General features: G+C 38.5%; 2 protein-coding genes across 2 annotated transcripts in view; both read right to left on the bottom strand.

The window, feature by feature from the left end:
* Positions 1-22,938, bottom strand: part of LOC132005996 (protein FAM187B-like) — a 32,006-nt gene that overhangs the window by 4,511 nt on the left and 4,557 nt on the right. The gene's annotated exons all lie outside the window — the stretch shown is intronic.
* On the bottom strand, positions 16,939-17,710 carry LOC132004901 (protein FAM187B-like). The gene has a single exon (XM_059381523.1). It carries the CDS (start codon positions 17,708-17,710, stop codon positions 16,994-16,996), a length of 717 nt encoding a protein of 238 aa, XP_059237506.1. The 3' UTR covers positions 16,939-16,993.

The raw sequence follows: 22,938 nt of genomic DNA, 5'->3' as shown, positions 1-22,938 counted from the left end.
ATAGCTGCCTGATTCAATTCATTTTAAACAAATAAATATTTTTCTCAGGTGTCTCCTTCCCAAATCCTTTCCTAAACTCCTTCTCGGCCCTGAAATTAAAAATAATGATTGTGTGGGCTTGCCCCACCATCACTGACTCATTTCACAAATTTTTACTGAAGGCCTGTCGCTGGCCCTTATTCTAATCGCAGCTCTGAGCTGGTTGGACAAAGCCTCTTCCTCCTTCAGACTTACCCACTAGAGATAGATGATAAGCAAATATACAATACATAAGATCAGATACAGTAGATTCTCCTTTTCATAGCAGTTATAACTGTTCTATAAAGTTGCTGAATTAGCAAATACTGAAACATTGTTCCCAGGATTAATGCAGGTTTAAGGTCCTATCAGCCTTTGGTCATTACATTTTTGTCAACCACTCAATACACAGCCTTATTTTATGCGTATTTTCTTTAAAGACCTCTCTTGTTAATTCGTTAACATTGAACTTGTAACCCACAGCACCATTAACTCATGGCTGAATAAAGCTTATCTGAGACACCTGTTTTCTTCACAAGACACGTCGAAGCCGTCTTGTGCTTAGGAATACTGGCCAGCCTTCAGCTCTGCCCGGGAGCCATTTTAAATAGCAGAATCACAAAAAGTACAAAAATGCAACAACAGCAAAAAGTGGTGCTAAACAGGCCATGAAAAGGATGCTTTTAATTGTAGGAGAGCTGGAACTAGAAGGCAGTGTTATGGTGTTGGATCTCCGCTGGGAGTGTGCACCGAGGGGGCTTAATGTTTTCAGAACCCTGTGCATGTCTGCACATGACTACAAAACCACGGTGGGTGTTGATCTGGGGGCTACCAGAATTTTACTGAGTGAGTGAATTCACAGGTATGGGTCCTTGAATAATAAGGCTTGCCCACTAATTGCTACAGACAAGGAGAGAGCAAGGAAATGGGGATGGGAAGTGAAGGGTTGGTGTGTGGGTGTGAGCTATTTTAGGGAGTGGGATCAGGCCTGTCTGAGCACTCATGGAAGGGATGAAGTTTTACAAACACTTGAATACAGTGAGATAAAGGGCAGTGTGGATATTTGAAGGAAGAATAATCCCAAGAAGAAGATTCCCAAACCCCTGATACGGCTGCCATATTTCAAGGGCATAGAAGTCAGAGTGACTAAGGGGTAGTGGACAAGGGATGAGGCCAGAGGTTCACTTAGGTCTTTGCTAAGACATCCTGCCTCCCTCTCTCCCTGGCTCCTGTGGCTGGAGGCTCTCTTAGTCTTGTCCCTGTCCCATGTGGGGACCTCTACAGGCTGTGTTTGGGATAAGCTCTATGCTTAGGCTCTGGAACTTCTTCTATGGCCTTTTGCTGCCACCTTCACCCCAGGAGTGGGCCACACATCCCCTCTGTCCTCACATCTATTAAACCCATCTGGAGTGTTTGTCTGCTTCCCAGGACCTTATAAAGTCCCTCTACCTGAAACATATTAACATCTATACTTCTGATGCCTCCCCTCCATCTGCCTCCCTCCCTCTCTCCCCTCCATCCAGGGCTCTTTTCTAAACAGGTAAACAGGGCTATGGGGACCCTGTGCAATATCCCACTTCCGATTTTCATATCTTCTAGATGAGAAGCAACAAATTGGCTGGGTCCAGCCTGGATAAATGTTTTCACTGGTCTCTCTAGGATGTTTTTAGAATATTTAAATCAGTGACCAACATGTAAAATCCGAGAGTTTGCGTGTGAGAATCCAGATTCCCTGCTATACTTTAAATAGCGTGGGTGAGGTTTCTGCTTACTGCTACAATTGAGAAGTCAATATCATACTAATACTCTTGCTAACAGCAACTACAGACTCTAAGGTAACTGTGATTAATATGACTAATTAAGATGAGGATTTTAAACCTATATAGAAGAATCAAATGGAAATATTAGAACTAAAAAATAAAATTTCTGAAATTGAGAATTCACTAGAAAGGGGAGCAAGCTATTAGACACAACAGAAAAGAAGATCAAGGAAAAGAAAGATGGGCACACAGAAAAATATCTATACTGAAGCATGCAAAAAAAGAAAAGATAAGATAATATAGAAAAGAGTGTAAGAGACATATAAGATATGGGGAAAAGTTCTACCATTCATGTAAATGGAGACTTAGAAGCAAAGGAGAGACAGGAACATCAGTAATATTTTAAGATACAGAATGAAAACTTTCCAAAACTGATGAAAGACATTAAGCAACAAATTCAAGATGGCCTTCAAAACCTGTGCAGGATAAATATAAATGAAGCCATACCTAGGCATTTTATAGGAAAATGCTGCTACAAACCAAAGAGGAAATAATAAAAATGGCCAGAGAGGAAAAAGATACATGTTTTCAAAGTAACAATCATAAGACCCTACACTGACTTTTAAAAATTATTATCATCATCATCATTATGATTATTAAGTAGACTCCACACCCAGCATGGAGCCCAATGCAGAGCTTGAACTTATCACCCTGAAATCAAGACCTGAGATCATGATCCTACATTGACTTTTAAAAAGAAATGATGGGGGTGCCTGGGTGGCTCAGTCTGTTAGGTTTTAGCTCAGGTCATGATCCCAGGGTCATAGGATTGAGCCCCACACCAGACTCTGCAGAGAGTCTGCTTCTCTCCCTCTCCCTCTGCCCCTCCCCTTGAGTGCTCTCTCTTTCTCTTTCTCTCTCTCTCTAAAACAAATAAGTAAATCTTAAAAAATAAATAAAGCAATATTCAAATAAATTATGGAAGCTAGAAGACAATGGAATGACACGTTCCTTCTTCTTTTTTTTTTTTTTTTAAAGATTTTATTTATTTGTCAGAGAGAGGGAGAGAGAGCGAGCACAGGCAGACAGAATGGCAGGCAGAGGCAAAGGGAGAAGCAGGCTCCCCGCCGAGCAAGGAGCCTGATGTGGGACTTCACCCCAAGGCGCTGGGATCATGACCTGAGTCGAAGGCAGCTGCTTAACCAACTGAGCCACCCAGGCGTCCTTGGAATGACACTTTCAAAGCACTAAAAGGAAATGATTGCCAAGCTAGAATTCTATATGTTGACTTCTATATGCCACAGTGAAAATATCCTTTAAAGACAGAGGCAAAATCAAAAGAAATGAAATCTTGCCACTTGCGACAACATGGATGGAACTAGAGGGTGTCATGCTTAGCGAAATAAGTCAATCGGAGAAAGACAACTATCATATGATCTCCCTGATATGAGGAAGTGGAGATGCAACATGGGGGATTAAGGGGGTAGGAGAAGAATAAATGAAACAAGATGGGATTGGGAGGGAGACAAACCATAGGTGACTCTTAATCTCACAAAACAAACTCAGGGTTGCTGGGAGGAGGGGGGTTGGGAGAGGGGGGTGGGGTTATGGACATTGGGGAGGGTATTTTATAAAAAATAAAAAAATTTTTAAAAAAGACAGAGGCAAAAAGAAAGGTATTTTCAGACAAAAACTGAGAGGATTTACCACAGCAGAGCACACTAAAAGTAGTACTAAAGAGAATTCTCCAGGCAGCAGGAAAATGTAAGCAAGGTAATGCAGGAATGAAAACTACCAAAGAGTAAATATGTGGGTAAAATTAAATGAATATCTAGAGTGTTTTAAAATAATGTCTTTTGGGGTTTAAAATAAAAATACTTGATCAAGAGCACAACAGATAGAAGGGGAATAAAGGGAGCTAAAGAGTTATATAAAGTCTACATTGTCTAGGATATGGTGCAAGTACAAATTCATATTATGTTCTAATGAGTGAGGATTGATTTTGTAATCTCTCGAGAAAATAAAAAGAATGCATATCTAATAAGCTAATAGAGGGGGAGATGGGATAATTAAAAAAATATCTGATGAAAAAATATACTTGGTGAATCCAGTACTATGTTGAATAAAAGTAGTGAGAGTGGACATCCTTGTCTTGTTTCTGACCTTAGGGGGAAAGCTCTCAATTTTTCCCTACAGAATATGATGTTCACCATGGGTTTTTCATATATGGCCTTTCTTGAGGGTTTTTATCATGAATGGATGTTGGATGCTGTCAAATGCTTTTTTCTGCATCTACTGAAATGATCATATGGTTTTTATTCTTTCTCTAATTAATGCGATATATCACGTATTTCAATTCACAGATATTGGACCACTCTTTCATCTGAGGAACAAATCCTATTTGATTATGTTGAGCAGAAAAGAAAACTCCAAAATAAACCCACAATTATATGATCAATTAATCTTCAACAAAGCAGGGAAAAATAGCCAATAGGGAAAAGACAGATTCTTCAAAAATAGTATTGGGAAAACTAGTCAGTTACATGCAAAAGAATGAACCTGGACATGCAAGGAGTCTTATTCTTCTGCCTGCCACTCGCCCTGCTTATGCACTCTCTCTCTCTCTCTCTGTCAAATAAATAAAAAACTTAAAAAAATAATGAAACTGGACAACTTTCTTACACCATCCCCAAAATAAACTCAAAATGGGTCCTCAAAAGAGGACAGTGATAAGCTTAAACCCAACTGTATCAGTAGTTACATTAAATGTAAATGAACTAAATACTACAATTAAAAGGCAAAGATTTTAGGGGCACCTGGGTGGCTCAGTCATTAAGCGTATGCCTTCAGCTCAGGTCATGATCCCAGCGTCCTGGGATCGAGCCCCACCTCAGGCTCTCTGCTCAGTGGGGACCCTGCTCCTCCCTCTCCCACTCCCTCTGCTTGTATTCCCTTTCTCACTATGTCTCTATCAAATAAATAAATAAAATCCTTAGAAAAAATAAAAGGCAAAGATATTCAGACTGAATACCGAAACAAAAATCTAAATACATACTTTTTAAGAGATTCATCTTAAGTAAAAGATAAAAGTTGAAAGTAAAGACATGGGAAAATAGCATTCAAACACTAAATAAAAGAAAACTGGTGTAGTAGCTATACTGGTAACAGAAAGTAGATACAAAGGCTGAAAGTATTAATAGAGATTACAGGAAACATTTTATAAGATGGTTTACTCTAATAGGAAGTTATAATGATCTTAAGTTTGTGTGAACCTAAAAATATATAAAGCAAAACCTTATAGTAACTAAATTTTAAAATGAAAAAATCCACAATGTAACAGTCAAAAAAATTTAGTAAAGATATAGAAGATTTGAGCTATATGATATAAATTTGACTGTATATATATAGAACACTGTGCTCAACTTCAGAGCATGCTTTCTTTTCATATTCATATGAAATATTTGCCAAAAGTAACCAGGTTCTAGGTCATAAAACAAATCTCAATAAATGTTAGAGGAAGAGAATCACATTCTAGGTCAGCAGAATTAAGTTAGACACAAATGACAATAAGATAACAAGAACATCACTAGATGTTTGATACTTACACAGTGAAATGTTTAAATAACTAATGGATCAAAAGAGAAACCGCAATTGAAAATATAAGTATTTTTAACTGACAGAAGATATTTAACATCAAAACTTGTAGGATGCAAGTAAGTTTTACTTAGGGGGGAAATTTCCAGCCTAAATACATATTTTGATGGGGAAGGGAAAGGATAAAAACTAGAGATCTAAGCAAGTATCTCAAATACCAGTAATCAATTAGAAAACAAAACTATAATAAACAAAACTAATAAATGAAAAGCTGGTTCTTTAAAAGAGGAATGAGACTGATAAAGCCCTAGCAAGACGAATCAAGGAAAAAAGCAGGAAGAAGGCCTAAACAACAAATACTAGCAATGAGAAAAGAGATATTACTATATATCTTACAGGCATAAAAAGATAATCGGATGGTATTGAAAACAACTTTTGACCAAAACTTATAAAAATTCATGGGTGCCTGGGTGGCTCAGTTTGTTGAGTTTCTACCTTTGTCTGGGTCATGATCCCATGTCCAGGGATCCAGTCCTACATCGGGCTCCCTGCTCAGTGGGGAGTCTGCTTCTCCCTATGCCCTTCATCCTGCTTGTGCTCATTCTTGCTCTCTCTCTCTTTCTCTCTGTCTTGAAGAGGTAAATAAAATCTTTTTTAAAAAATGGACACATTTATTGAAAAGCTTATTAGCACTGGCACAAGAAAAAAATCTGAACTGTTCCATATTTACGATGAAAGAAATTGAATCTGTAATTTAAAATCTATATACAAAAAAATGTATAATGCCAAAAAACTTTACCACTGAATTCTTCCAAAAATTTCTTAACAATTAAGAAATGGCATCAATATTTCAAAATCTTTCCAGAAATATAAAAAGATGAAACACTTCCAAACTTCTGTGAGGCCTGCATCACCTTAATACCAAAACCATATAAGGTTATTACAACTAAGGAAAATATCAGGCCAATCTCTTTCATGAACAAGGGCACAATATCCTAAACAAAATATTAACAAATTTCCTCCAATGATAAACAAAAAGAATAAATATGATCACATTGGGTTTATCCCAGGAAGGTGGGGTTGGGTTTAATATGAATACAATAAATGTGATATACCATATTAACATAATAAAGGAGAAAAACCATATTATCATCTCAGTAGATGCAGAAAATGCATTTGATAAAATTCAACACTCATTCATGGGTCAAAACTTTTGGAAAACTAGGAATAAAACGGAATTTTGTTAATCTGATAGTTTTTCTACTAAAAACCTATAGCAGTATTATATTTACTAGTAAAATATTAAGAACAACATAGCATGTCTCCCATAAGGTTATCCACTCAGCATTTTACTGGAGATAAGTGAATTTAGCAAAACAATTTGATACAAAGTCATATACAAATACCGAGTATAGGGATGCCTGGGTGGCTCAGTTGGTTAAGCATCTGCCTTCAGCTTAAGTCATGATCCCAGAGGCCTGGGATGGAGTCCTGCATTGGGCTCCTTGCTCAGCAGGGAAACTGCTTCTTCATCTGCCTGCTGCTTCCCCTGCTTATGCACTCTCTCTCTGACAAAATATATATATTTTTAAATGCCAAATATATTTTTATAGACCAACAACAAACAATTAGAAGATGAAATTTAAAAGATACAATTTTTCTCTCTAGCTGCTCCTCCAAAGGTAACAGGCACTCTGCAACCCTGATGGGTGCTCCCCGCCCTCTGCACTCCGCCTGCCTCATGAAAGCTAGCAGCTACACACAGTTGACACAAGGGATTCCCCTTGATTGCCTAGTCCTGATGGCTGGTTAGGGTGTGTGTGTGTGTGTGTGTGTGTGTGTGTGTGTGTGTGTTTCTGGGTCTCAGGGGACTGAAACAATTGGGAGAGACAGTTCTTGGCAGGCTACTATCTCCAGGGCACTCCACAGACAGCAGACTGAAACACAATGCAGTCTTCCTGTGAAAAAGACCTATTTACTCATCCTAGAGTTTTAGCCTGAGGGCCAGGCTTCTAGTCCGCCACACATATAGAAGATATGAAGGGGTTTTCAGGGAATGTAGGCCAAGTGACACCAACTATGTGCTCTCCCTTGGTCTCATTACAGTTCACTATTACCTCTAGGAAAGGAGATTATATACTCACCTGGAGCCCCAATTTTCACTACTCTCACACAAGGGACACCTGTAGATCACCTAGTCTAGAGGTCAGCAGGATTTACAATTGCAGCCCCATAGGATGATATAAATTTGCCTAATTTAAAAGCTATTGCCAGAGGGTCCGTTTTCCAATCAGCCAGAAACTAGGCACTGACTGAAATTCCTCCCTTTGACACTCTGACAGGTCTTGGCACACCCTCAACAACTGGGACATACTGAGAATAAGGCAGATTGCTTGGAAAATCACAAAGGTATGAGAGAAAACCAAGAACTAGGACAGGGTTGAATGGTAAAGGTTCATCTCCTACACAAGGTCATTTTTTCAAGACTGGGAGATGTAGCTGTTTCACCTAATACTTAGATACAAACACAGATAGGTTAGCAAGATGTGAAAACAGAAGAGATTTTTCCAAATGAAGGAACAAGATAAAACTTCAGGAAAAAAAAAAAAAAGAAAATGGAGATAATTGATATAACTGATAGAGTAAGTGCTCAGAGTAATGGCATAAAGATACTCAGAAGAATGGGTGAACATAGTGAGAACTTCAACCAAAAATTAATAATAAATAAAATCTAAGAAAGTACCAAACAGAAGCCACAGAACTGTAAACAATAACTGAGCTGAAAATACACTAGCGGGTTAGAAAGATTCAACAGCAGATTAGATAAAACAGAAGAAAGAGTCAGTGATTTGGAAGACAGGGCAGGGGAACTCACACAGAGCAGCAAAAAGAATAAAAGAATTTTGAAAAGTAAAGATAGTTTAAGGAACCTATAAGATAATATCAAACAGAATAACATTCACATTATAGGAGTCTCAGAAGGAGAAGAGAGAGAGAAGAGAGAAGAAAACTTATTTGAAGAAAACAATGGCTGAAAACTTCCTTGAACATTCAACCAGGTCCAGGAATCCCAGAAAGTTCCAAAAAAAGACGACCTCAAAGAGATCCATACGAAGACACATTTATAACAAAAATTTCAAAAGTTAAAGAGAGAATCTTAAAAGCAGTGAGAAAAAACAACCTGTGTAAATACAAGGCTCCCCCCCATAAGACTATCAGCAGATTTTTCAGCAGAAATATTGCAGGACAGAAGAGAGTGGTGTAATATATTCAAAATGCTGAAATGAAAAAACTTCCAACCAAGAATACTCTAAATGTTATCATTTAGAACTGAAGGAGAGAAAAAAAGAGTTTTCCAGAAAAGCAGAAGTTAAAGAAGTTCATTGCCACTAAACCAGCCTTATGAGAAATGTTTTTTAAAAAGTGCTTATGCTGGAAAGAAAGGGCACTAATTAGTAACATGAAACAAATGATAGTAAAAATCTCACTGGTAAAGATATATATAAAAACACAATGGATTAATCACAAAGTTAGTATGAAGGTTAAAAATAAAATTAGCAAAAATTACTAGACTCATAATAATTAGTTAAGGGACACACAAAAATAAAAAAATGTAGAATGTGATATCAAAAACATAAAATGGAAGTAAAAATACAGAATTCTAGAATGTGCTCAACTGGGTGGCTCAGTTGGTTAAGCATCTGCTTTTAGCTCAGGTCATGATCCCAGTGCCCTGGGATCAAGTCCCGCATCGGGCTCCCTGCTCAGCAGGGAGTCTGCCTCTCTCTCTCCCTGTATATGCTTTCTCTTTCTCAAATAAATAAATAAATATATTTTTTTAAAGATTTTATTTATTTACTTGACAGAGATCACAAGTAGGCAGAGGCAGGCAGAGAGAGAGGAAGGGAAGCAGGCTCCCCACTGAGCAGAGAGCCTGATGCGGGGCTCAATCCCAGGACCATGGGATCATGACCTGAGCTGAAGGCAGAGGCTTTAACCCACTGAGCCACCCAGGCGTCCATAAATAAATAAATGTTAAAAAAATTTTTTAAATGTTTTCAACTTAGCTTGCTATCACCTTAAAATAGACTAATATATATATATATATATATATATATATATATATATATATGCCATTATATGTGAAGCTCATGGTAATCACAAAGCAAAAACGCAACAGATGAGAAAGGATTCTAATCATAACACTAAAGAAAGTCATCAAACAACACAGGAAGAGAGCAAGGAACAGAGAGGAACTACAAAACAGCCAGATGGTTAAGCATTGGACACTTAGATTCAGGTCATGATCTCAGGGTCAATGCTTAACCGACTGAGCACACCCAGGTGCTGCATGTCATCATCTAATTTATTATGTTTTATCTTCACACTGAAATAATCTTTTACTTTTTTACCCATATAATATCTGTTAATGAAAATCAAGATCATTGATTATCCAATAAAAATGATTTGGGGGTGCCTGGGTGGCTCAGTGGGTTAAGCCGCTGCCTTCGGCTCAGGTCATGATCTCAGGGTCCTGGGATCGAGTCCCGCATCGGGCTCTCTGCTCGGCAGGGAGCCTGTTTCCTCCTCTCTCTGCCTCTCTGCCTACTTGTGATCTCTCTCTATCAAATAAATAAATAAAATCTTAAAAAAATGATTTTAGAAATGTTAAAAACAAAAACAAAAAAACAGCCAGAAAACAATTAACAAAAAGAGAATAAGTATATATCTATCAATAATAACTTTAAATCATTAAGTGGACTAAATTCTCCAGTTGAAAGTTGTAGGGGGTACCTGAGTGGCTCAGTCAGTTAAGCATTGGACTCTTGATTTCAGCTCAGGTCATGATTCAGGGTTGTGAGATCAAACCCTGTGCTGGGTTCTGCACTGGGTGTGGAGCCTGCTTACAATTCTCTCTCTCTCTCCTTCTGCCCCTCCCCTGCTCTCTCTCTCTCTCTCTCTGTCTCTAAAACAACAACAACAAAAAAGACATAGAGTGACTTCATTGATTAAAAAGAAGAAGAAAATCCAGACCCATTTATATGCTACTTACAAGAGACTCACTTCAGATGTAAAGTTACACACAAACTAAAAGTGAGGGGATAAAAAAGATGTTTCATGCAAATGAAAGAAAACAAACAAACAAAAGGTTGGTAACTATACTATGTCAAACAAAATAGATTTTAAAATAAAGACTATGACACCTGGATGGCTCAGCTGGATAAGCATCTGCCTTCAGCTCAGGTCATGATCCCAAGGTCCTGGGATTAAGCTCTGTGTCGGGCTCCCTGATCATCAGGGAGTCTGGTTCTCCCTCTCCCTCTGCCCTCCCCTCCATGTTTGTGTTCTCTCTCTCAAATAAATAAATAAAATATTTTTTAAAAGACTGCAATAAAAGAGAAAGATGGACATTATGTAATGATAAAGAGTTCAATACAACAAGATATAACATCTGTAAATATTAATGCACTCAATACAGGATCACCTAAATATATAAAGCAAATATTAACAGGGAGAAACTGACAGTAAAACAACAGTAGGGGACTTTAATAAGCTACTTACATCAATGGATTGATGATCCAGATAGAAAATCAATAAGGAAACATCAACATTAAATGACACATTGACAAGATGGACTTGATAGATATATAACAGAACATTCCATCCAAAGCAGTAGAGTACACATTCTTCTTAAGTGCACATGGAACATTCTCTAGGATAGATTAAATGTTAGGCCACAAAGCAAGTCTCAATAAATTAGAGGACTGAAATCATATCAGGCACCTTTTCCAACTATGCTAGTAGGAAGCTAGAGATCAATTATAAGAAGAGAACTGGAAAAAAATCACAAATATGTAAAGATAAAACAACATGGTACTGAAGAATTAGTGCATCAATGAAGAAATGAAAGGAAAAATCAAAAACACCTTGGGACAAAAGAAAATGGGACTACAACATACCAAAATCTATGGGATATAGAAAAAGCAGTTCTAAGACGGAAGTGCACAAGTGATACAAGTCTACCTCAAGAAAAAAAGAAAAATCTCAAGTAAGCAATCTAACTGTACTGAAAAAGACCAAATGAAATCCAAAGTTAGTAGAAGGAAGGAAATAATAAAGTTCACGGCAGCAAAGAAATGAAATGGAAACTAAACAGACAGTTGAAAGGACAACATAACTAAGAGCTGATTCTTTGAAAAGATAAACCAAAATTGACAGACCTTAAGCTAGACTCACTAAAAAAAAGTGAAAGGGCTCAAATAAATAAACCAGAAATGTAAAAGGAGAAGTTACAACTGAAACCACAAAAATATAAAGGATCATGGGATGCCTGGGTGGTATAGTCGGTTAAATGTCTGACTCTTGGTTTTGGCTCAGGTAATCATCTCAGGATTGTGAGAATGAGCTCCACATGGGGCTCCACATCCAGTGTGGAGTCTTCTGGAGATTCTCTGCCCCTCTCCCTCTGCTTGTCCCACTTGTACACATTCTCTCGCTTTAAAATAAATGAATAAATCTATAAAGTTTATATATAAAGGATCATGAGATACTGTGTACAATTATATGCCAACAAATGGGAAAACCAAGAGGAAGCAGATAAATTTCTAGAAATATAAAATCTCCCAAGACTGGATCGTAAAGAAACAGAAAATCCCAGAAGACTGGTTACTAGTATGGAGATTGAATCAGTAACCTAAAACCTCCAAAAAAAACCCCCAAAGTCCAGGACCAGACAGTTTTTCTGGTGAATTCCACCAAACATTCAAAGAAGATTTAATACTTATTCTTCTCAAACTCTCACAAACATTTCAAGAGGAAGGAATGCTTCCAAACTTATTTTTAGAAGAAGAATGAGGGGAGGGAGGGGAAGAGGGAGGAAGAGGAGGAAGGAGGAGGAGAGAGGGAAGGGAAGGAAACGAGAAAGGAAAGAAAAGGAAAGGAAAGAAAGGGAAAATTAATTACGGGCTAATCTGATGGATAATCTGATGCAAATCTGATGCAAAAATCCTCAAGAAATTCAACAATACATTAAAAGGATCATAAACCATAATAGAGTAAGATCTATTTTAGGGATGCAAAGATGATTCAACATTCACAAATCAACTAACGCAAAACACCACATTAACAAAATGAAGGATAAAAGTCATTTGATTATCTCAGTAGATACAGAAAAAGCATTTGACAAAATTCAACATCCATTTGTAATAAAAATTCTCAAAATGTGAATAGAGGGAATGTACCTCAACATAACAAAGACCATATATGAGACACCTAGAGTTAACATTATACTCAATGGTGAAAAGCTGAAAGCTTTTCCTCTAAGATCAGGAAAAAGACAAAGATGCCCACTCTCCCCACTTTTATTCAACATAGTACTGGAAATCCTAGACAAAGCAATTAGACAAGAAAAAGAAAGAAGACATCCAACTTGGAAAGGAAGAGGTAAAACTATCATGGTTTGTGAATAATATGTTTTTGTATATACAAAACCCTAAGTATTCCACCAAAAAACAGTTAAAATAAACAAATCCAGTAAAGTTGTCAGGTACGAAATCAATGTACAAGAATTAGTTGCCTTTCTATACATTAACTATTATTGGAGAAATTAAGAAGATGACCCTACTTACATGTGCATCAAAAAGAAAATATCTAGGAATAAATTTAACCTAGGAGGTGAAAAACTTGTACACTGAAAACTATAAGTCACTGATGAAAGAAATTGAAGGAGACACCAAAAAACAGAAAGATATTCCATGCTCATGGATTAGAAGAATTTATATTCTTAAAATGTCCATATTACCCAAAGCAATCTATAGATTCAAGGCAATCCCTATCAAAATTCCAATGGCATTTTTACAGAAATAGAACAAATAATTCTAAAATTTGTGTGGAACCCTTAAGGCCCCAAATAACCAAAGCAATCTTTTTTTTAAATTAATTTATTTATTTGACAGACAGAGATCACAAGTAGGCAGAGAGGCAGGCAGAGAGAGAGGAAGGGAAGCAGGCTCCCTGCTGAGCAGAGAGCCCAATGTGGAGCTCGATCCCAGAACCCTGGAATCATGACCTGAGCTGAAGGCAGAGGCTTCAACCCACTGAGCCACCCAGGAGCCCCAATAACCAAAGCAATCTTGAGAAGGAACAAACCTGGAGGTATCACACTCCCTGATTTCAAACTATACTGCTATTGTAATCAAAATAGTGTATTGGCAAAAATAGACACATAGATCACCAGAATAGAACAGAGAGCCCAGAAATAAACTCACATGTATATGGTTAATCAATTTATGACAAAGGATCAAGAATATATAATAAGGAGGGGTGCCTGAGTGTTTCAGTCTGTTAGACATTTGCTTTTGGTTCAGATCATGGTCCCAGGGCCCTGAGATCCATCCCTGCATTGGGCTTCTTGCTCGGTGAGGAGTCTGCTTCTCCCTCTCCCTCTGCCTACAGCTCCCCCTGCTTGTGCTCTCTCTTTCTGTCAAATAAATAAATGAAGTCTTAAAAAAAGGGGGGGGCTGATAAATTGGACTTCATCAAAATAAAAAAAAAACGTAAAAAAGGAATAGAAAATGAGGAAAGAACAGTCTTTAATAAATATTGTTGGAAAAAACTGGACAGCTACATACAAAAGAAGGAAGCTAGACCTCTATGTTATATGATACATAAAAATTAACTCAAATGGATTAAAGACCCAAGTATAGGACCTGAAACCATAAAACTCCTGGAAGAAAATATAGGCATTTAGCTCTTTGACATTGGTCTCAGTAACAAATCTTTGGATTTGACTCCAAAAGCAAAAGGCAACAAAAGTAAAAATGGGACTACATTAAGCTAAAATGCTCTATACAGCAAAGAAAACCATCAACAAGATGAAAAGGCAACCTATGGAATAGAATAAAATATTTGAAAAATATTTTTCCAATAAGGGGTTAATATCCAAAATATATAAAGAACTTATGCAACTCAATAACAATAGTAAAAACAAACAAAAACAACAATAAAAACCCAAAACCCAAAAACCCAAACAAAAATCCCCCAAAACCCGGGACGCCTGGGTGGCTCAGTTGGTTAAGCAGCTGCCTTCGGCTCAGGTCGTGATCCCAGTGTCCTGGGATCGAGTCCCACATCGGGCTCCTTGCTCAGCAGGGAGCCTGCTTCTCCCTCTGCCTCTGCTGCCACTCTATCTGCCTGTGCTCGCTCTCTCCCCCTCTCTCTCTCTAATAAATAAATAAAATCTTTAAAAAAAAATCCCCCAAAACCCAAACAAAAAAAACCCCAAATAACCCAATTTACAACTGGACAGAGCATCTGAATAGACCTTTTTTCCAAAGAAGACATACATATGGCCAACAGGCACATGAGCAGGCAGAGCCTCAACATCACTCATCATCAGGAAAATTCAAATCCAACCCACAATCAGATATCACATTACACCTGTTAGAATGGTTATTATTTAAAAGATAAGAAGAGGTACACGGTAGTGAGAACATACAGAGAAAGCAACCCTTGAGAACTGTTGGTAGGAATGCAAACCGGTGCAGCCACAATGGAAAACAGTATGAAGATTCATCAAAAAAATTAAAAATAGAGCTACCATGTGAACCAGCAGTTCCACCCCGGGAACTTATCTGAAGGAAATGAAAACACTAATTTGAAAAGATATATGTATCCTTACATCACTGCAGCTTTATTTACAATGGCCAAGATACAGAAACAACCTAAAGACTCATTAGTGGATGAATGGATAAAGAAGACATAGTGTATATGCACAGCAGACTACTATCAGCCATTAAAAAAGAATGAAATCTTGCCATTTGCGACACTATGGGTGGACCTCAAGGGAATTATGCCAGGTGAAATAAATCAGACAGAAAGACCAGTACCATATGATTCCACTTATACATGGAATTTAAAAAACTAAGCAATGGGCACCTGAGTGGCTCAGTGGGTTAAGCCTCTGCCTTCGGTTCAGGTCATGATCTCAGGGTCCTGGGATGGAGCCCCACATTGGGGGGGTGGTGTCTCTGCTCAGCAGGGAGCCTGCTCCCCCCCCCCACTTCCTCTGCCTGCCTCTCTGCCTACTTGTGATCGCTCTCTATCTGTCAAATAAATGAATACAATCTTTAAAAAAAATAAAAATAAGATAAAAAACTAAGCAAATGAACAAACGAAATAGATATGAAGAACAAATGGTTGGTTGGCAGAGGGGAGGAAGGTTGAGGGGTGGGTAGAGTGGGTGAAGGGAGTCAAGGGGTACAAACTTCCAGTTATAAAATAAATAAATGGAGAGGTAATGCATAATATGCTGACAAAGGTCAATAATATTTTGTTGCATATTTGAAAGCTTTTAAAAGAGTAAATCTTGAAAGCTCTTACGACAAGAAAATTTTTTTTGTAATTTTGTACAGTGATGGATGGTAATTAGACTTATTGTGGTGATTATTTCACAGTGTATAGAAATCTTGAATCATTACATTGTACACCTGAAATGTATATAAGGCCATATTTCCATTACTTGAAATGTTAAAGTCATTTTGTCAAATTATGTTGAATGTTAAAGTCAAAATGTCAAATTACTAATAGAATGTAACATTATATTAGTTTCAGGTGTACAACATAATATAATATATAACATATAATATAATAACATATTTTATTATAATACTATGTATAATATATATTATGTGTGTGTGGTATTTATATATCTATGACTTGAATCGGATTTTAATATCAGGTATATTAAAATTTTGTCAATAGTCAAAACACTGTTTATAACCTTGGATTATTTTATTTCATGTACCAACTTATTAAACCATGCAAAATAGCCATAAAAAAGACACAATTTGTAGTAACATGAAAAATCAATTACTCAGGAATATATATTATAAAATATACATACGATCTCTATATTAATAACTGTGCATTACTGGGAGAAATTAAACAAAGCTTACCTAATGGGAATATTTATGATGTTCATCGATTAGAAATCTTCATATTGTAATATATTGATTCTACCCAAATTTAGCTTTAGAGTCAACGAAGTTCCAACTTATTAAAAAATAGGATTTGGGGGGGTATGGAAACTACAAGCTGATTCCAGAATATTTATACAAAAGGCCAAGAATAATCAAGACAATCCTGAAGAACAAAGCTGGAAAATCTATACTATCAGATATGACTTTTTATAAAGGTATAGTAATAAAAATGCTGTGACATCGGTGCAAGGACGGACAAATTGTATCTGTCAGAGTCCAGTGAGGACACAGAAACAACACTAGTGATGATGTTGACATGGATGGCCAAAGCCAAGGTTTTACATTTGGTCACTCCTGAATATCAGGTGCCTAGGAGGGCAGAGGCTCAACCTTTCCAGTCCCCGATATGTCCCCCGTACCACCTGCCCACGGTCCGGCTCGGAATAGACACAAGCAGTTCCTACTGAATGAACCTCTGGACAAGCCAGTGAAGAGACCGCTTCCTGGACAGATTGACCATGAATGCTTATGGGCTGGGAGACAGAGCCTGCATTTCCTTTGGAAGGCGACCCCCTGCCCCAGGGGGGCACAGGAGACAGAGCCTAGGCGAGGGTCAAGGGCAGGGCTGATGCCCTGGTCCCATCACCTGTAGATGGAGGCCAAGGGGCAGGTAAGCCACATGTTGTTGGTCAACTTGCCCAATGGGTAAATGTCAAAGATGAAGTATGGCTGGTTGGTTTCCTTGACATGGTCGCAGGGTGCAAGACAGGCTTCCACCTGCAGTTCAGTCCGTAGACGGCTGGAATGCGTCTTCTCCCCTCTCAGGTAGAGCCAGCACGGCATGGCTTTTTCCTGGGGCTCCTCTATGTAGCAGTAGCCCAGCCGCTTCCGCTCCCCGGGCTCCCCGCAGCGGTTACAGTCCTGCCAGGGTTCCCAGTGGGTGAAGACGAGCACACGACCACCCAGACTCAGGGTCTCGTTCTGCAGGGGCTTCTGGCCCAGGCCTTTGTGGGTGATGTGCAGGGTGCTGACATCTTGGAAGTCAATCTCGTACTCTACCACAAGGGCATTGTCACTGTCCTGGCAGTGATAGAGGCCTGTCTGGGAGGGCTGAGGGTTGGTCAGTTGAAGGCTGCCCCCAGGAAGTTTCTTTATGTTTGGCACAGAGGAGATCAGGAAGGGATCTTCCCCCAGAATGGGAGAGAAGTACCAGAGTGCCTGGGGGTAGTCACATTGCAGGACAACATCATTGCCCGAGACTAGGGCCTGCTGGCAGAGACTCTTATAGGAACATCTGATTAATATCTCTGCCCACAGACTGGGGAGAGAAAGGCTAAGCAGCCACAGGGGGGCCAACATGGTAGCCTGCTACAAAAGGATGCTGGGAACCACCCTGGGCATTATGAAGTCACCCACAGAACTCGGGCTTCAGCCCTGAGTGGAATGAAACCTGGTCCTGCCTCACTTTCTGGAGAAACAGAAATCACTGGTCTATACCATCTCTAAAATCCACTGAGGAAATACAGCAAGGTCCTCCTGTCTCATAACCGGGGAGGACTGCTTCATTAGCATAGCACCAGATCAGCTCATGGAGGTGGGATGGAGGTGTTTTCTAAGTCTTTGGTCCCTGTGCTCATGTATCCCGTCTCCAGGGAGATCTCTCTTTTTCCATTACTGACCTTGGCGGCATCTGAGGTAGCATTGAGAGAGGTGTCCTTCTCCCCTCATGAGCAGTGTTTTTGGCCTTCTTCCTGCCTTCCAAAGTTTGGGATCTAAGGATTCTTAAAAGCCTCCAGCCAACTCCATTGCAAAAACCCACATCCGCAGTTTGGCTGAAGATGTTCCCCATCGGGCACCTGGGTGGCTCAGTTGGTTAAGCGACTGCCTTCGGCTCAGGTCATGATCCTGGAGTTCCAGGACCAAGTCCCACATCAGGCCCTCTGCTCATCGGGGAGCAGGCTTCTCCCTCTGCCCCTTGCCCCTTTCATGCTCTCTCTCTCTCTCTCAAATAAATAAAATCTTAAAAAAAAAAAAAAAAGATGTTCCCCATCTCTCTCCCTCTCTCTTTCTCTGTCATTGCAGAAACACTGTATCAGGCATCTGTGGAGAGCCATATTCTCCATCTCTCTCTCACTGAGCCCTTTTGCCTACCTGGGAGTATCTTAAGGATTTTCCAGGAGTATCTTAATTCATTCGGAGATTTTAACAATGGTTAATAATGATTTAATTCGGGCTGTACCCTTGGTTTTATCCTTGGCAGAATCTGAGTGCTCATTGGATTTTGTCTCTCAAAGGCCTTCCCAATTTTTGGCCAATTTTAGTGAATTTTCACTCCTATTCTGTATTCCAACTGTTTCCCTCAAAGCTGCAAGTTCATGAAGTATATTATTTTGCCTTTAAAAGTATCTCAAGCAACAGTCTCCATCCTGCTGCTTTCAAAGACATTTTCCTGTTCCCTTTGCTCTGTGTCAAAGCCAATGCCATGCATTTTTATTTTTGGTTACAGCAGCATGTCACTCGGGACACTGATTTCTGTATCATTCAAGGTAGTCTATTTGCTTCTATAGCAAATTACCCCAAATCTCAATGACTTGCAAAAACAAATGTTTATTTCTCACTCAAGCTCCTTGTCATGGTGGGTTGGCATTATAATCACGCAGGGAACCAGGATAATGGAGCAAAGTCATCTCCAACATTTCTAGTTTCATGCCAGAGGAGGAAGAAAGAGAGATCTGTAGGATTTCATGTCTACCATTAAATGCTCTGGCCTTAAATGACAGTTGTCACTTGCTCACAAACCACTGGCCAGAAACAGTTACAGGGCACTACCACCAATTTACCAACCCAACAAAGGAAACAGAATTCTACACGCCCAGGAAACCTTTGGCAAAAGGAGATCGGTAATGATTACTGCATTGATGTTTACTACGAGGAGTGTTCTTTTATATCATAAAGTTGAGATCATTTCCAAAATTATCCCATCAGATATCCTAAAGTCTCATTGGCCAGGATTAGGTCCCATGTACAGACCCACATCAATCTCCAAGAGAAAATAGAATTTCCATGATTGGCTTAACAATCAGATTGTGTCTCTAGGACTGGGGAGGTGTGACCTTCTCTGACTACAGAAATCATTGAAGACAAACAAAATCAGGGCTTTGTATATAGAAGAGATGTAGAAGAGAATGCTTGTTTGGTGAGAGTAATTCTACGTTATCTAGAAGCTGAGAAGAATGTGGTGAAGCTAAGACAGTAGTCATGGGACTTGGGAGAGGAGAACGTTTGGTATTTTGTGGGTTGGACCATGTTCTTGTCTTGTCTTTTCAGGCATGATTATAGATTGATCTCATCTTTTCTTGGTTCACAATAGTCACAGAGAGGCTTTGTGTGATGTTGTTGTGCTGTGGAATTGTTTATGTTTGACAACATAACATGATCTAGATGTAAGTTCTAGGCTAGCTTCTAGGAACACCGACACTGTTATTAGTGTCAGGTCCTCTCCCAGCTATCTGAGGCTGTTTTTTTCTCTTTCTCAGACATTTAAAGAACTGCAGTGAAGTCTCTTCCTGCAATGGAATTCTGATCAAATGGCTTTCTCTTTGGGAACTGGTTTCCTCATTTTCAAAATAGGGGTTTTAATAGTACTGGCTCCAAAGGGCACTTTTGAAGATTTGATGAGATTTTGTAAATAAAGTGATCACCCAGTGTTGTTATTGGGGAATGCATAAGAAGGACCTTGTCCTCTAAATATCGGGGTTCTATATTCTGGTTGCATATTACTACCTCTGATCACAGAAGTGCAGTCACAGAAGCAGACCACCATTGGTTTGACCCTCATTGGCTGAAGCAGCTCCCAGGAGATTTAAAGGGACAGCCTCTGGGTTTTTTCCCACTTTCCCCCCTTTTGGAAGCCAGACATTTAGGGATTAGGAGATTTGTAAGCAACCATACATAATGTAGGGAAACTTCATCGCATGAGCCCACGGAAAAATGCAAACTCAGAAGAGCTCTGAGATGAACCCTAAGTGTGCACCTCAGGCAGACCCCCAGCATAGAGTTACCTTACAAAAACAAATACTGCTAGTAAGCCCTGGGGAGGGGAGGGGAATTATGATTTCCAGAGTTACCACATTATAAGATTCAAATGTCTGTTTTTGACAACAACAAAAAAATCATAAAGTATAAAGAAACAGAAAAGTATGGCTCATTCAAAGGAAAAATATCCCCAAGGAAGCTCAGGTGGTAGACCTACCAGACAAAGACTTAAAGTCTTAAAATGCTCAAGGAGCTTGAGAAGATATGGAGAGAGACTGGAAAATGATGCATGAACAGAATGAAAATATCACCAGAAATGTAGAAAATATAAAAAAGAACCAAACAGAAATTCCAGAGCTGAAAAATACAACTACTGAGATGAAAAATTCATTCAAGCAATTCAGAACAGATGTGAGGAGACAGAAGACACAAACAGTGAACTTGAAGAAGGTAACTGAAATTACGGAGTCTGAGGAACAGAAGGGAAAGGAGACTGAAGAGTGAACAGAACGAACGTAAGGGACCTATGGAAGATGATCCTGCACCACATCCGTATTGTTAGAGTCCCCGAAGAAGAGAGAGAGAGAGCTGTTACAAAATTACATTTGAAGAAATATTGACCAGAGACTTCCTAAATTTTATGAAAGAATCTAAAAAATCACAGAAGCTCATTGAACTTCGACAGAATTCACCCCAAAAGATCCACACAAATACATACTGTAATCAAACTGGTAAAAGCCAAAAAGACAAACTTGAAAGCAGGGAGAGAAGCTACTTGTTACATAAGGGTTTCTCCAGTAAGAGACTGGGCAGATTCCCCATCAGAAACCCTGGAGGCCAGAAGGTAACAGGTTGAAATTTTCAAAGTGCTGAAAGAAAAAAAAAAAAATACGACCAGGAATTCTATAATTAGCAAAAGTGTCCTCCAACAATTAGAATTAAAATACACCCAGATAAGCAAAAGCTGAGAGTTAGTTTGTTGCCACTAGATCTGCCCTGAAAGAAATTGAAATGAAAGGGTGTTTTTTTAAAAAAAATATTTTATTTATTTATTTGACACAGAGAGAGAGAGATCACAAGTAGCAGAGAGACAGGGGAGGAAGCAGGCTCTCTGCTGAGCAGAGAGCCTGATGTGGGGCTCGATCCCAGGACCCTGAGATCATGACCTGAGCCGAAAGCAGAAGCTTAACCCATTGAGCCACCCAGGCACCCTGAAAGGATGCTTAACAGTAACCATAAGCCATGAGAAGAAATAAAGATCTCCAGCAGAGGTAAATATATGGACAATTATAAAAGCTAGCATTTTATAATGCTAATTATAATAGTTATAATTATAATTCCACTTTTAATGGTCTACATGACTTATAAGAAAATCCATAAAAATAATTATTACTCTTTGCTATTGGGAAAACAGTACATAAAGTGCAGTTTGATATACCAATAACGGAAAGGAGGTGATAGAGATGGACAGGAGCAGAGTTTTTATATGATATTGATGTTAGACTGGTATAAATTCAAACCAAAGTGTTATAACTCTAGGGGGTTTTATGTGTAATGCAATTCCCAGGATTACCACAAATAAGATTACCATAGAACACATACAATAGTAAATGAGAAGGAAATCAAACATTTTATTCTAAAAACATAGCTAAACACAGAAGGTAGTCATGGGGTAAATGAGAAGCCAAAAAAAGCTATAAGGCATACAGAAAATAAACAGCGAAGTGGCAAATATAAGTCCTTCTTTATCAGTAATTTCTTTAAATCAAAAGACAGAGATTGGCAGACTAGATAAGGAAAATATGATCCAACTATAGGCTGTCTACAAGAGACTCACTTTAGATTCAAAGACACAAGTAAGTTGTAAGTGAAAGTATAGAAAAGGATATTCCATTCAAATAGTAACAAAAGAGAGTTGGAATGGCTATGCTAATATCAGACAAATAGACTTTCAACTGAAATCAGTTTCAAGAGACAAGGAACGACAGTATTTATTTTTTTAATTAATTGTTTATTTTTTATTAACATATAATGTATTATTAGCCCCAGGGGTACAGGTCTGTGAATTGCCAGGTTTGCACACTTCAGAGCACTTACCATAGTACATACCTTCTCCAGTGTCCATAACTCAACCACCCTCTCCCTACCTGCCTCCTCCTGGCAACCCTCAATTTGTTTTGTGAGATTAAGAGTCTCTTATGGTTTGTCTCCCTCCCCATCCCATCTTGTTTCATTTTTCCTTACCTACCCCACAAACCTCCCATGTTGCCTCTCAAATTCTTCATATCAGGGAGATCATGTGATAATTGTCTTTCTCTGATTGACTTATTTTGCTTGGCATAATACCCTCTAGTTCCATCTACATTGTTGCAGATGGCAAGATTTCATTTCTTTTGATGGCTGCATAGTATTCCAATATATATATATATAATATATAATAATTAGTAATAATACATTATTATTATTATATTTGGTATATATATAGGTATATATATATATAGGTATATATTGGTATATATATATATATATATATATATATATATATATATATA

The sequence above is a fragment of the Mustela nigripes genome, chromosome 17, assembly GCF_022355385.1.
Source record: "Mustela nigripes isolate SB6536 chromosome 17, MUSNIG.SB6536, whole genome shotgun sequence".
Lineage (NCBI taxonomy): Eukaryota > Metazoa > Chordata > Mammalia > Carnivora > Mustelidae > Mustela > Mustela nigripes.
This window is presented reverse-complemented; position numbering and strand designations above follow the sequence as displayed.

Bases quoted from the DNA above. Each gene is read 5' to 3' on its own strand.
- LOC132004901 (XM_059381523.1), bottom strand. From the start codon at position 17,710: ATGTTGGCCCCCCTGTGGCTGCTTAGCCTTTCTCTCCCCAGTCTGTGG.